This window comes from Scatophagus argus, chromosome 17 (assembly GCF_020382885.2).
Source record: "Scatophagus argus isolate fScaArg1 chromosome 17, fScaArg1.pri, whole genome shotgun sequence".
Lineage (NCBI taxonomy): Eukaryota > Metazoa > Chordata > Actinopteri > Scatophagidae > Scatophagus > Scatophagus argus.
Genome location: NC_058509.1, coordinates 18,405,905 through 18,420,262, shown reverse-complemented (window position 1 = coordinate 18,420,262; position 14,358 = coordinate 18,405,905). Strand labels below are relative to the sequence as shown.

The 14,358-nt window shown below is 51.2% G+C and overlaps 1 protein-coding gene across 1 annotated transcript; it reads left to right on the top strand.

The window, feature by feature from the left end:
• Nucleotides 1-4,884: 4,884 nt before the first annotated feature.
• Nucleotides 4,885-8,346, top strand: LOC124074930 (uncharacterized protein DDB_G0271670-like). Its single transcript, XM_046418279.1, has 4 exons — nt 4,885-4,958; nt 5,263-5,476; nt 6,248-6,662; nt 7,670-8,346. Exons 1-4 carry the CDS (start codon nt 4,885-4,887, stop codon nt 8,344-8,346), a joined length of 1,380 nt encoding a protein of 459 aa, XP_046274235.1.
• The last annotated feature ends 6,012 nt before the right edge of the window (nt 8,347-14,358 follow it).

Below are 14,358 nucleotides of genomic sequence, written 5' to 3'. Positions count from 1 at the left end.
TATAAGTAGTTATTCAAACTTCTTACTTACTTTCATGTGGAAATTATTTTATCTCTAAGCAAAGTCCAGACTTGATGTAAGTGCTTTTCCTGTTGGTGATGTAGGTGTGATGCAGTTTCAGACACAAGCGTCCAAGCCTCGTAGTGAACTTTGTATTTCTGACAAGTGTGGTGGGAAATATCAGTTAAACGTGTGAGGAACTGACAGATCATCATTTTGGACACACTGCATCACATGCTCAGCATCTTTTATGAATCAAACTTAAGCACGCGATCAGGAACGATCTTAACACTAAGTCCAAGAATAAATCTGAAATCATTTTTATAAATGTGGCTCCAGATCTTCTATCACACATGGGATCTCCATTTTGAGACTTCCATTTGCCTCAGCTTTTATCTGGCTGCTGGAAATTCGCATCCTTCCTGCATCAGATTGAATCAGAGCCCTTTGCACTGAGAGCTCTTTTGAAAAATGACTTTTAAAGAAGAAATGGGAGCTGCACAGAAAAAGAGAAAAGCAGTGGGGTCAGTAAGATTGAATAGCTATAGCAAAGCAAAGCCAGAAATGAAGCAGTGAAATGAGGGCTGAAGCACTGAAAGCTTGAATGTTTATATAGAGCCTGTCTCTATAAGGGCAGCGCTGCCTCCAAACTAAATGGATTTCCACTGACAACCTATTTGCTGTGTTATTAGGCAGAGAGCGCTTTGTTACCCCATAGCACAAAGAAATGCAAAAACGACTCCTTTCATCTGCTTCATTCCGGCCAAGTTTTTCATAGCACAGCCTCCAACTTTATGCTCATATTTTTTGATTACCTTTCTTCGCAAACCTCTTTACCCATGAGCCCCTGTGTGTGACAAACGCCTGCATTTTAGCTTTAGTAAAGGCCCCCCACTTTAAAATGCCAAGGGAAATGCATGAAGGATCTGAGCGTGATGCTAACTGTGGTGCGATTAGAGGACTGCCACTGCATGCCTGGCAATCTATACTAATTAGCAAAGCTTTGTTGCGTTTTCAGTCCTCAAGGAGCCCACATGAAGCAAACAAAAAATATGCTAAACTCACTGAGGGGTAAACAGATGTGTAAATATTCTTGTTTCTCTGTGTGACTGAGACTTTAGGTTTCCTCTGGAGAAGAAGCTGAAGGAACTGCCTCATACACCAAAGGAGAGGTTCTTTTTAACATCAACACATTAACACAACATAAGTGAAGTAACGAAGTAGCACAAGCGTGTAATTTTCCCTTTGATCCTGTGGAATGTAATGATACCACATATCAGTTTCAGTAAAAGACTGTGACGCGCCTGAAACCCAAACAAACATGGATGCCTTTTGTCAGCTTATGGCCTTTCTTTGAATGAAACAGCTGAAAACAAAGAGAAAACTGGGCAGAGGGTGATGATCACTGATCATTCAGTGGTCGAACTCATCAGGAATCAGATAAAGTCTGCCTTATGCATGAGCATGCATGTTGAAGGTGGAGGTGATCATTGTAGTCCAAGGTTGGACAACCGTCAGAGCCATCACCTGTTTCTGTTTTTTATTAAATGTTTTCAGACATACATTTGAGCTTAGTCTTAAGAGCATGTGCTTTTGACTCATAAAAGATACTGAACACCAAGTTGAGGCTTTGCTTAGAGAAAAGAGTTCCACATCAAAGCGAGGTTTTGCAAAATTTCTGCTTTTCTTCTTTTTTCATAATTAAGACCAAAGTTATTTGTGAGTCTGCTATTTAATGCTATTCAGTGAGTGGTGGAGCTTTGAATAAAACCTGCACACTGTTTGCACTCCACAGCACATTTCATGATACCTGATGCAGTCCCTCCAAGCAACACTGAGCTCAGTAGAACCTCCACTCAACACAGATTTCTTGATTTGTAGCTTTTGCACTGTGGGGGTATAATTAATGTCTTGAAGTTGCTCAAATGATGACTCTTCAAATTAAGCTAAGTATTTCCATCATTCAGCATTTTTCTGTCTGCCAGACACAAATCTTGTGGAATTTTATATTTCTTTTAATTGTTTTTATGCAAAATGTGGTGTGTAGTGTGTGGTCCATTACAACTTGATTCATATTTTCATAGTTTTTATCATCAAGTGATCTGAGGTCATACTCAGTATTAGATAATCTGGCTAGACTGTTGTCTCAGTAAATGGCTGAGCTGTTAGCTTTATAATCAGGCTAAAATTTTAGCTTATTAGCTTTGTTGGGTACAGTGTCAGCTCAAAATCATTCACACAGAAATTATGGTCAGAGCTTTCAAAATAAGACGAATGTTTTAATGCACCATAATTATACTTTATTATTCCACTCAGCCCAGCTGCTCAGTACAGAGTGGAAAATGGACATTCAATTCAATTCAGTTTATTTATGTAGCACCAATTCACAACAAAAGTTATCTCATGACACTTTGCAATTAGAGCAGGTCTAGACCACACTCTTTATTATAACATATGATGACATGCCTGTGAGAAGGTGAGCACCCCCCTTCTCACTGTCTCCCGCGACGGACACTTTGTGATGACGTGGCCTGCGAGGCAGCGTCGGGAGAAAATGACTGTTTGGACTTTGTGGCAAATGTACACGCGGGTGCGCATACACACACATAAGGAGAGATGGACTCTTTAACAGCGTGTACATATTTTAAGTGCTTGGTGACATGTTTGGCGTGGCGTGCGCCATGGACGCTTCGGCGCCGGAAACACGGCCCGCCGCGTCCCTCACTCACCCGTGACAGCTTTCTCCCCGGTCTAGCATCCAGGCGTGTAGTGAGGTAGCCACTACTCGTCCCACTCTTTATCTGTCCGTTTGTAAAGACTCTGGTCCTTCATACACTCACATACACGTACTCACCTGCACTCCCGGTCCGGCTCCACTGCTCCTCTGCGGAAGCGCGCGCCGCTGCATGGACGGTCTTTATTGAGCGCGGGGCAAGGGGGCGCGTCCCACTGCACTCAGGGGTGTTTGTGTTTCTTTATTGTTTTGGTTATGGAGTATTTGTACAAAGTTATTGTGTGACATGTGAATATATGGTGTGTGGGTAAATGATATGGTGGATTGTTTATTTTGGCGTTGATTTATTATGATTAATAATATTGTATGGACCATTATGATTTTGGGTGATTCCCTTGATAATGGTTTGAACCAATTGGGCTCAACCAGCAGCCCTATTTAAGGGAGCCTCATTCTGCTTCTGAAAGGCTTGGAGTGAAGTACTATAAGCTACTGTGAGGCTATGCTAGTGACAGTTTGTTCTTGAGTTTTGGCTACTCTCAGACTGTGTTTAGAGTATTTGTGTTACAGAAAAATAAAGGCCTTTTTATTCCTGGCACCTGAAGCTTCGCTGCCTCCTATTTCCAACCTCTTTCATCTGAATCCAAACTCGCCTAGATCCCTTTCTTCAGGGAGACTGTTCTGGTCCCTCACATTTGATGGCAGTGGTGGGATCTGTGGCCATCGGAGAAGCTGGAGAGAGGAGGTGGAACAAGAGGGCGTGCAGAGAAGCGAGGCCTTGGGGCCTGGGACCCTGTGAGCCCAGGAGAGGGAGGCATTGAAGCAGGAACAGAGATGGAGGGGTGTCCAACTCCAGCTGAATCAACTCAGGGATGACGTCCATGCTGACGGTAGCGTTCCCCTCTGTCACTGCCTGTGCTTCAGCCAGGAGGTCTCCATTCCCCACTGGGCGGTGCAGCAGTATCTCCAGCAGCAGCGGCAGTATCTCCAGCAGCAGCGGCAGCAGCACCACCACCACCACCAGTAGCAGCAGCAACAGCACCACCACCGCCACCACCAGTAGCAGCAGCAGCACCACCACCACCAGTAGCAGCATCTCCAGTAGCAGCAACACAGCAGCAGCACCACCACCAGAAACCGCAGCAAGAGCACCACCACAAGAGAACGAGCAGAGAAGCGAGGCCTTGGGGCACAAGACGGCTGAGCCGGGGTGAGAATGGATTGCCCCAGGCAGACCCCAGATGAAACAGAGGAGGAAGAGGAGGTACAGACAGTGAGGCCGGAGCCCAGGCATTGGGCGGAGAACAGCCCGGTGTGTGCGACCTAGCCACCCTGCATCAACTCCTGGTCAGGACCCTGTGAGCCCAGGAGAGGGAGGCATTGAAGCAGGAACAGAGATGGAGGTGTGTCCAACTCCAGCTGAATCAACTCAGGGATGACGTCGATGCTGACAGTAGGCGTTCACCTCTGTCACTGCCTGTGCTTCAGCCAGGAGGTCTCCATTCCCCACTGGGTGGTTCTCCAGCAGCAGCAGCAGCAGCAGTATCTGCAGCAGCAGCAGTATCTGCAGCAGCAGCAGCAGCAGTATCTCCAGCAGCAGCAGCAGCACCATCAGCAGTAGCACCAGCAGCACCACCACTACCAGTAGCAGTATCTGCACCAGTATCACCAGCACCAGCATCTCCAGTAGCGGCAGCAGCACCAGCACCACCAGCAGTATCTGCAGTAGCAGCATCTCCACCAGTAGCAGCATCTCCAGTAGCAGCAGTATCTCCAGTAGCAGCACCACCAGCAGCAGCAAGAGTAGCAGCAGGAGCAGCAAGAGCACCATTAGCAGCACCACCAGTAGCAGTATCTCCAGCAGCAGCAACAAGAGCAGCATCTGCTGCAGCAGCAGTATCTCCAGCAGAAGTATCTGAAGCAACAGCAGCATCACCAGCAGCACCACCATCACCAGTATCTGCAACACCACCACCAGTATCTCCAGTAGCGGCAGCAGCACCTCCAGTGGCAGCAGTAACACCAGCAGCACCAGCAGTATCTACAGTAGCAGCAGCAGCACCACCAGTAGCAGCAGCAAGAGCACCACCACAAGAGAACGAGCAGAGAAGCGAGGCCTTGGGGCGCAAGACTGCCGAGCCGGGGTGAGAATGGATTGCCCCAGGCAGACCCCAGATGAAACAGAGGAGGAAGAGGAGGTACAGACAGTGAGGCCGGAGCCCAGGCATTGGGCGGAGAACAGCCTGGTGTGTGCGACCTAGCCACCCTGCATCAACTCCTGGTCAGGACCCTGTGAGCCCAGGAGAGGGAGGCATTGAAGCAGGAACAGAGATGGAGGTGTGTCCAACTCCAGCTGAATCAACTCAGGGATGACGTCGATGCTGACAGTAGGCGTTCACCTCTGTCACTGCCTGTGCTTCAGCCAGGAGGTCTCCATTCCCCACTGGGTGGTTCTCCAGCAGCAGCAGCAGCAGTATCTGCAGCAGCAGCAGTATCTGCAGCAGCAGCAGCAGCAGTATCTCCAGCAGCAGCAGCAGCACCAGTAGCACCACCACCAGTATCTCCAGCAGCAGCAGCACCACCATCAGCAGTAGCACCAGCAGCACCACCACTACCAGTAGCAGTATCTGCACCAGTATCACCAGCACCAGCATCTCCAGTAGCGGCAGCAGCACCAGCACCACCAGCAGTATCTGCAGTAGCAGCATCTCCACCAGTAGCAGCATCTCCAGTAGCAGCAGTATCTCCAGTAGCAGCACCACCAGCAGCAGCAAGAGTAGCAGCAGGAGCAGCAAGAGCACCATTAGCAGCACCACCAGTAGCAGTATCTCCAGCAGCAGCAACAAGAGCAGCATCTGCTGCAGCAGCAGTATCTCCAGCAGAAGTATCTGAAGCAACAGCAGCATCACCAGCAGCACCACCATCACCAGTATCTGCAACACCACCACCAGTATCTCCAGTAGCGGCAGCAGCACCTCCAGTGGCAGCAGTAACACCAGCAGCACCAGCAGTATCTACAGTAGCAGCAGCAGCACCACCAGTAGCAGCAGCAAGAGCACCACCACAAGAGAACGAGCAGAGAAGCGAGGCCTTGGGGCGCAAGACTGCCGAGCCGGGGTGAGAATGGATTGCCCCAGGCAGACCCCAGATGAAACAGAGGAGGAAGAGGAGGTACAGACAGTGAGGCCGGAGCCCAGGCATTGGGCGGAGAACAGCCTGGTGTGTGCGACCTAGCCACCCTGCATCAACTCCTGGTCAGGACCCTGTGAGCCCAGGAGAGGGAGGCATTGAAGCAGGAACAGAGATGGAGGCGTGTCCAACTCCAGCTGAATCAACTCGGGGATGACGTCGATGCTGACAGTAGGCATTCACCTCTGTCACTGCCTGTGCTTCAGCCAGGAGGTCTCCATTCCCCACTGGGCGGTTCTCCAGCAGCAGCAGCAGCAGCAGCAGCAGTATCTCCAGCAGCAGCAGTATCTGCAGCAGTATCTCCAGCACCGCACCAGCATCTACAGCAGCAGCAGTATCTCCAGCAGCAGTAGCAGCACCACCACCAGTAGCAGTATCTGCAGCAGTATCTCCAGTAGCAGCAGCAGTATCTCCAGCAGCAGCAAGAGTAGCAGCATCTCCAGTAACAGCAGCAGCACCAGCAGTATCTCCAGCACCACCAGTATCTCCATCACAAGTACCAGCAGCACCAGCACCACCAGTATCTCCAGCAGTAGCTCCAGTAGCAGCACCAGCAGTATCTCCACCAGCAGTATCTGCAGCAGCAGCACCACCACCACCAGTAGCAGCATCTCCAGCAGCACAAGCAGCAGCAGCAGCACCACCACCACCAGTAGCAGCATCTCCAGCAGCACCAGCATCTCCAGCAGCACAAGCAGCAGCAGCAGCACCACCACCACCACCACCAGTAGCAGCAGCAAGAGCACCACCACAAGAGAACAAGCAGAGAAGCGAGGCCTTGGGGCACAAGACGGCCGAGCCGGGGTGAGAATGGATTGCCCCAGGCAGACCCCAGATGAAACAGAGGAGGTACAGACAGTGAGGTCGGAGCCCAGGCATTGGGCGGAGAACAGCCTGGTGTGTGCGACCTAGCCACCCTGCATCAACTCCTGGTCAGGACCCTGTGAGCCCAGGAGAGGGAGGCATTGAAGCAGGAACAGAGATGGAGGCGTGTCCAACTCCAGCTGAATCAACTCAGGGATGACGTCGATGCTGACAGTAGGCGTTCACCTCTGTCACTGCCTGTGCTTCAGCCAGGAGGTCTCCATTCCCCACTGGGCGGTTCTCCAGCAGCAGCAGCAGTATCTCCAGCAGCAGCAGTATCTGCAGCAGTATCTCCAGCACCACCACCAGTACCACCACCAGCATCTCCAGCAGCAGCAGCAGCAGTATCTCCAGCAGCAGTAGCAGCACCACCACCAGTAGCAGTATCTGCAGCAGTATCTCCAGTAGCAGCAGCAGTATCTCCAGCAGCAGCAAGAGTAGCAGCATCTCCAGTAACACCAGCAGCACCAGCAGTATCTCCAGTAGCAGCAGCACCAGTAGCAGCAGCAAGAGCACCACCACAAGAGAACAAGCAGAGAAGCGAGGCCTTGGGGCGCAAGACTGCCGAGCCGGGGTGAGAATGGATTGCCCCAGGCAGACCCCAGATGAAACAGAGGAGGAAGAGGAGGTACAGACAGTGAGGCCGGAGCCCAGGCATTAGGCAGAGAACAGCCCAGTGTGTGCGACCTAGCCACCCTGCATCAACTCCTGGTCAGGACCCTGTGAGCCCAGGAGAGGAAGGCATTGAAGCAGGAACAGAGATGGAGGCGTGTCCAACTCCAGCTGAATCAACTCAGGGATGACGTCGATGCTGACAGTAGGCGTTCACCTCTGTCACTGCCTGTGCTTCAGCCAGGAGGTCTCCATTCCCCACTGGGCGGTTCTCCAGCAGCAGCAGCAGCAGTATCTGCAGCAGTATCTCCAGCACCAGCACCAGCATCTACAGCAGCAGTAGCAGCAGTATCTCCAGCACCACCAGTATCTCCATCACAAGTATCAGCAGCACCAGCACCACCAGTATCTCCAGCAGCAGCAGCAGTATCTCCACCAGCAGTATCTGCAGCAGCAGCATCTCCAGCAGCACAAGCAGCAGCAGCAGCAGCACCACCACCAGTAGCAGCATCTCCAGCACCAGCATCTCCAGCAGCACAAGCAGCAGCAGCAGCACCACCACCACCAGTAGTAGCATCTCCAGCAGCACAAGAAGCAGCAGCAGCAGCACCACTAGCAGCAGCATCTCCAGCAGCACAAGCAGCAGCAGCACCACCACCACCAGTAGCAGCATCTCCAGCAGCACAAGCAGCAGCAGCACCACCACCACCAGTAGCAGCATCTCCAGCAGCACAAGCAGCAGCAGCAGCACCACCACCACCAGTAGCAGCAGCAAGAGCACCACCACAAGAGAACAAGCAGAGATGCGAGGCCTTGGGGCACAAGACGGCCGAGCCGGGGTGAGAATGGATTGCCCCAGGCAGACCCCAGATGAAACAGAGGAGGTACAGACAGTGAGGCCGGAGCCCAGGCATTGGGCGGAGAACAGCCTGGTGTGTGCGACCTAGCCACCCTGCATCAGCTCCTGGTCAGGACCCTGTGAGCCCAGGAGAGGGAGGCATTGAAGCAGGAACAGAGATGGAGGCGTGTCCAACTCCAGCTGAATCAACTCAGGCATGACGTCGATGCTGACAGTAGGCGTTCACCTCTGTCACTGCCTGTGCTTCAGCTAGGAGGTCTCCATTCCCCACTGGGCGGTTCTCCAGCAGCAGCAGCAGTATCTCCAGCACCAGCACCAGCATCTACAGCAGCAGCAGTATCTCCAGCAGCAGTAGCAGCACCACCACCAGTAGCAGTATCTGCAGCAGTATCTCCAGCAGCAGCAGCAGCAGTATCTCCAGCAGCAGCAAGAGTAGCAGCATCTCCAGTAACAGCAGCAGCACCACCAGTATCTCCAGCACCACCAGTATCTCCATCACAAGTACCAGCAGCACCACCAGTATCTCCAGCAGTAGCTCCAGTAGCAGCAGCAGTATCTCCAGCAGTAGCAGCAGCAGCACCACCACCAGCAGTATCTGCAGCAGCAGCATCTCCAGCAGCACAAGCAGCAGCAGCACCACCAGCACCAGTAGCAGCATCTCCAGCACCAGCATCTCCAGCAGCACAAGCAGCAGCAGCAGCACCACCACCAGTGGCAGCATCTCCAGCACCAGCATCTCTAACAGCACAAGCAGCAGCACCACCATCACCAGTATCTGCAACACCACCACCAGTATCTCCAGTAGCGGCAGCAGCACCTCTCGTGGCAGCAGTAGTAGCAGCAGCAGCAGCAGCACCAGCAGTATCTCCAGTAGCAGCAGCAGCACCACCAGTAGCAGCAGCAAGAGCACCACCACAAGAGAACAAGCAGAGAAGCGAGGCCTTGGGGCGCAAGACTGCCGAGCCGGGGTGAGAATGGATTGCCCCAGGCAGACCCCAGATGAAACAGAGAAGGAAGAGGAGGTACAGACAGTGAGGCCGGAGCCCAGGCATTGGGCGGAGAACAGCTCAGTGTGTGCGACCTAGCCACCTTGCATCAGCTCCTGGTCAGGACCCTGTGAGCCCAGGAGAGGGAGGCATTGAAGCAGGAACAGAGATGGAGGCGTGTCCAACTCCAGCTGAATCAACTCAGAGATGACGTCGATGCTGACAGTAGGCGTTCACCTCTGTCACTGCCTGTGCTTCAGCCAGGAGGTCTCCATTCCCCACTGGGCGGTTCTCCAGCAGCAGCAACAGCAGCAGTATCTGCAGCAGTATCTCCAGCACCAGCACCAGCATCTACAGCAGCAGCAGTATCTCCAGCAGCAGTAGCAGCACCACCACCAGTAGCAGTACCTGCAGCAGTATCTCCAGCAGCAGCAAGAGTAGCAGCATCTCCAGTAACAGCAGCAGCACCAGCAGTATCTCCAGCACCACCAGTATCTCCATCACAAGTACCAGCAGCACCAGCACCACCAGTATCTCCAGCAGTAGCTCCACCAGCAGTATCTGCAGCAGCAGCATCTCCAGCAGCACAAGCAGCAGCAGCACCACCACCACCAGTAGCAGCATCTCCAGCACCAGCATCTCCAGCAGCACAAGCAGCAGCAGCAGCAGCAGCACCACCACCACCAGTAGCAGCATCTCCAGCACCAGCATCTCCAGCAGCACAAGCAGCAGCAGCAGCAGCAGCACCACCACCACCAGTAGCAGCATCTCCAGCACCAGCATCTCCAGCAGCACAAGCAGCAGCAGCAGCACCACCACCACCAGTAGCAGCATCTCCAGCAGCACAAGAAGCAGCAGCAGCACCACTAGCAGCAGCATCTCCAGCAGCACAAGCAGCAGCAGCACCACTAGCAACTGCATCTCCAGCAGCACAAGCAGCAGCAGCAGCACCACTAGCAACTGCATCTCCAGCAGCACAAGCAGCAGCAGCACCACTAGCAACTGCATCTCCAGCAGCACAAGCAGCAGCAGCACCACTAGCAACTGCATCTCCAGCAGCACAAGCAGCAGCAGCACCACTAGCAACTGCATCTCCAGCAGCACAAGCAGCAGCAGCACCACTAGCAACTGCATCTCCAGCAGCACAAGCAGCAGCAGCACCACCACCACAAGTAGCAGCATCTCCAGCAGCAGCACAAGCAGCAGCAGCAGCAGCACCACCACCACCACCAGTAGCAGCAGCAAGAGCACCACCACAAGAGAACAAGCAGAGATGCGAGGCCTTGGGGCACAAGACGGCCGAGCCGGGGTGAGAATGGATTGCCCCAGGCAGACCCCAGATGAAACAGAGGAGGAAGAGGAGGTACAGACAGTGAGGCCGGAGCCCAGGCATTGGGCGGAGAACAGCCCAGTGTGTGCGACCTAGCCACCCTGCATCAGCTCCTGGTCAGGACCCTGTGAGCCCAGGAGAGGGAGGCATTGAAGCAGGAACAGAGATGGAGGCGTGTCCAACTCCAGCTGAATCAACTCAGGCATGACGTCGATGCTGACAGTAGGCGTTCACCTCTGTCACTGCCTGTGCTTCAGCCAGGAGGTCTCCATTCCCCACTGGGCGGTTCTCCAGCAGCAGCAGTATCTCCAGTAGCAGCAGCAGTATCTCCAGTAGCAGCAGCTCCAGTAACACCAGCAGCACCAAGAGTAGCAGTATCTCCAGCACCAGCAGTACCACCAGTATCTCCAGCACCACCACCAGCATCTCCATCAACAGTACCAGCAGCAGCACCACCACCAGTATCTCCAGCAGTAACTCCACCAGTAGCAGCAGCAGCACCACCACCACCATCTCCAGCAGCAGGAGCACCAGTAGCAGTAGTGTCTCCAGCAGTAGCAGCAGCACCAAGGGAGGACTGGGCAGTGATCCTGGTGCCCTACCTCTCTGGCAAAGCATGTATTGCATATGTGACAATGGACATAAATCATGCTATGAACTATGATCATGTGAAAGAGGCCATCCTGAATAAAAGATCAACAAGGAGGTGTACTGGAGGAGGTCAGGCCAGGGGGAAACGCCTCGGGAGCTGTACACCCGCCTCAAGGATCTCTTCAGCAAGTGGATTCGGCCAGCAACGAAGACAATCGACGAGGTGACAGAAACCCTCATCTTGGACCAGTTCCTGCATACCCTGAACCCCGACATCAGAGTCTGGGTGAAGGAGCACAATCCCCAGAATGACCAGAGGGCGGCAGAGCTGGTGGAGAAATTCATGGCAGCTTGGCGGGGCCACAAGAACTTCTGGATGACGGCACCACCAAGACCAGCAGCTTGAGATTGGTCTGAGGAGTTTGGTCATGGGAGTGGTTCAAAGACTAGTGAGCCCAGTAGACAGCCTGCCCAAAGTCTGTTGCCAGCAGTTAGGTCCAGAGATGCCGAACAGAAACGTATTACATCTGTGGTTTGTTATTACTGCCATCGAGAGGGCCACATTAAGCCCAAGTGTCCTAACGGGAAGCCCAAGCACTCCAGCCATTGCTGTTTCCCAAGATTAGAAGAAGATGACACAGGGTTTGTGGGGAGGCTACAGACTGGACTGGTTGTGGGTAATGAGAAGAGGACTATTGCCCTGCTGGACACTGCAAGCACCCAGATGTTCATGCAACCCCATGTAGTGGAGAAGAGGGACTATGTACCAGATGGGAAACTGAGGGTCTTGTGTGTGAATGGTGATGAGCATGAATCCCCAGTAGCTGAAGTCTACCTAGAGGTCAGACCGGACCAAATGATGGTGGGGGTAGTCGAGAGACTGAGCCATTCTGTGGTCATTGGCCAAGGACCTCCCTGTCCTGCCCGAGCTAGTGCAAACAAGCCAACCAGTCAGCATGGTAGTAACAAGGGCCCAGAGCCGAGCACGGGGGCCTGAAGAACCTGCTGATGAGCCTGAGTTCACTAGCCTGTCAGAGCTGCCATTTGCCAAGGAGGACATCACTCCTCCTGCCAGAGTGAGGTGCAGGAAGACTCTGCAGAAAGCTTTTGACAAGGTCATCCACATTGATGATGTCCAGACAGAAGTTCCTCCTGCTTTGTCTAGGGAGAGTTATGTAGTGAGAGATGGATGGCTATATCATCAGCCAGGGAAAGGCAAGACTGAGCAGCTAGTGGTGCCCAAACAGCTCAGAGAACAGGTGCTAGCTATGGGTCACAAAATTCCTTGGGCAGGTCATCTGAGCAACACCAAGAGCCACGAGAGGATTGCAGGCCAGGTTTAATTGGCCAGGGCTCTATGGTGACGTGCTAAATTACTGTGAGATCTGTTCTGTATGGACGAACCTGGAGTAGGCCCAGACTCAGCAGAAGTCTTGGTATGACAAAGCAGCCAGACAGAGGAGCCTTCAACCAGGTCGGAAGGTTCTGTTTCTTCTGCCCATCACCAAGAACAAGCTGCTTGCCAGGTGGCAGGGGCCCTACGAGGTGGTGCGGAAGATGGGGTCCAGCCACCTACAAGATTGACCTTTCTGGGAAGAGAAAACCAAGGCAAACCTTTCATGTCAATCTTCTAAAGGAGTGGCATGAGAGGCAACCAGAGTTGCAGCTCATTGGAATAAATAAAAAATTCCTTGGCACCTGAAGCTTTGCTGCCTCCTGTTTCCAACCACTTTCACCTGAATCCAAACTCGCCTAGATCCCTTTAAACAGGGAGACCATCCTGGTCCCTCACAATGACATATCAATTACAGGAAGTTCACCTACCACTGCACTGCATTAACCTTTAATTTAATTTCTAATTGGCTTGTGCAATTTGTAAGTGAAAAGCTGTAAATTAATTTAGCCTGTATAAAAATTGTTTAATTCACATTTACTATTGCATAGCCAACTTCTTTGACAAGTAGTTGTGTGCTGATTAGCTTAGCTAACAGGCTCTTCAGGCTGAACTAAACCCTGAAAGATTGCACCACTTTCTGATACAGTCTTACAGTGGCCTGTTGGCAGAATACTTTATGTTAGCAAAGCTTTTTTTTTTTTTAATATATTTTTTATTGATTTTCAAGAGAAAGATAAAATAAAGACAAAAAGATAAATAGAAAAAGGAAACATCACATGATGTGCAGAGCACAGCACATCTGACATTATGGTATTCCATGGTCATTATAAGATGAGTATTATAAACAAAAACATATTAAAGCAGAAAACAAAAGTGAAGTAGGTAGACATATACAAAATCAAATACTCGTTTGCACTATGAGGTTTTATACAATAGCCAGTGCCTATGAGCTCACATTCTTAAGGTAATTCATTACGGGGTCCCAAGTTTTATCAAATTTTTCTCCTCTATCTTCATTATAGAATCTCAGTTTCTCCAGATGTAAAGTGTTTGACAATTCTCCCAACCATGAATTATATGTAGGCACAGTGTCCATTTTCCACACATGTAAAATCAGCTTTTTTGCAGTCACCATCCCAAATAGAATTGCTCTTCTTTCAAGGTTATTAAAGGAATAAAGGACATTTGTGGCTCCCAGGATGGCAACCAAAGGATTGGGTACTGTGCCCTCCATGTTCACCGAAGCTCCATCCTGAAGCATTTGTTAAAAAATGAGATTACCCCATGGGCGCCCAGGTCAAAACTGTTAATAGTCTCAAGAGTACTATGTTAATTCAAAACTTTGCTGCTCTAGACTGGTACATTTTTTTTAAACAAAATCTCTAAACTATAAATACCTGAAAAAACTTGAGGCAGGTATTCCATATTTGGCTTGTAACTGTGTGAACGAGGCAAAATTTCTCCTAATATACAAATTATTTATATTATTAATGCCTTTCGGTTTCCAAGCAGAGAAATCAATATCATTTGTATGTTAGGAAAGCTAAGGACAGGACTTTTGATCCTTCCCTTCTTGTTTCCTTTAACTTCAGACACATATACGGTAATCCTTTTAGTGGTAATCCTTTTCTTATAAAGGTTAAAAGGTAGCTCACGAACTTGTAATGTACTTAGATTTATGACCAAAATCTTCAAAATGAATGACATTCCGATCAGTCTCAGTTTAACTTGTCTTCAGTGCAAATTAGCACCTGTCAGCGTGCTAACACACTAAACTAAGATGGTGATCTTGATTGT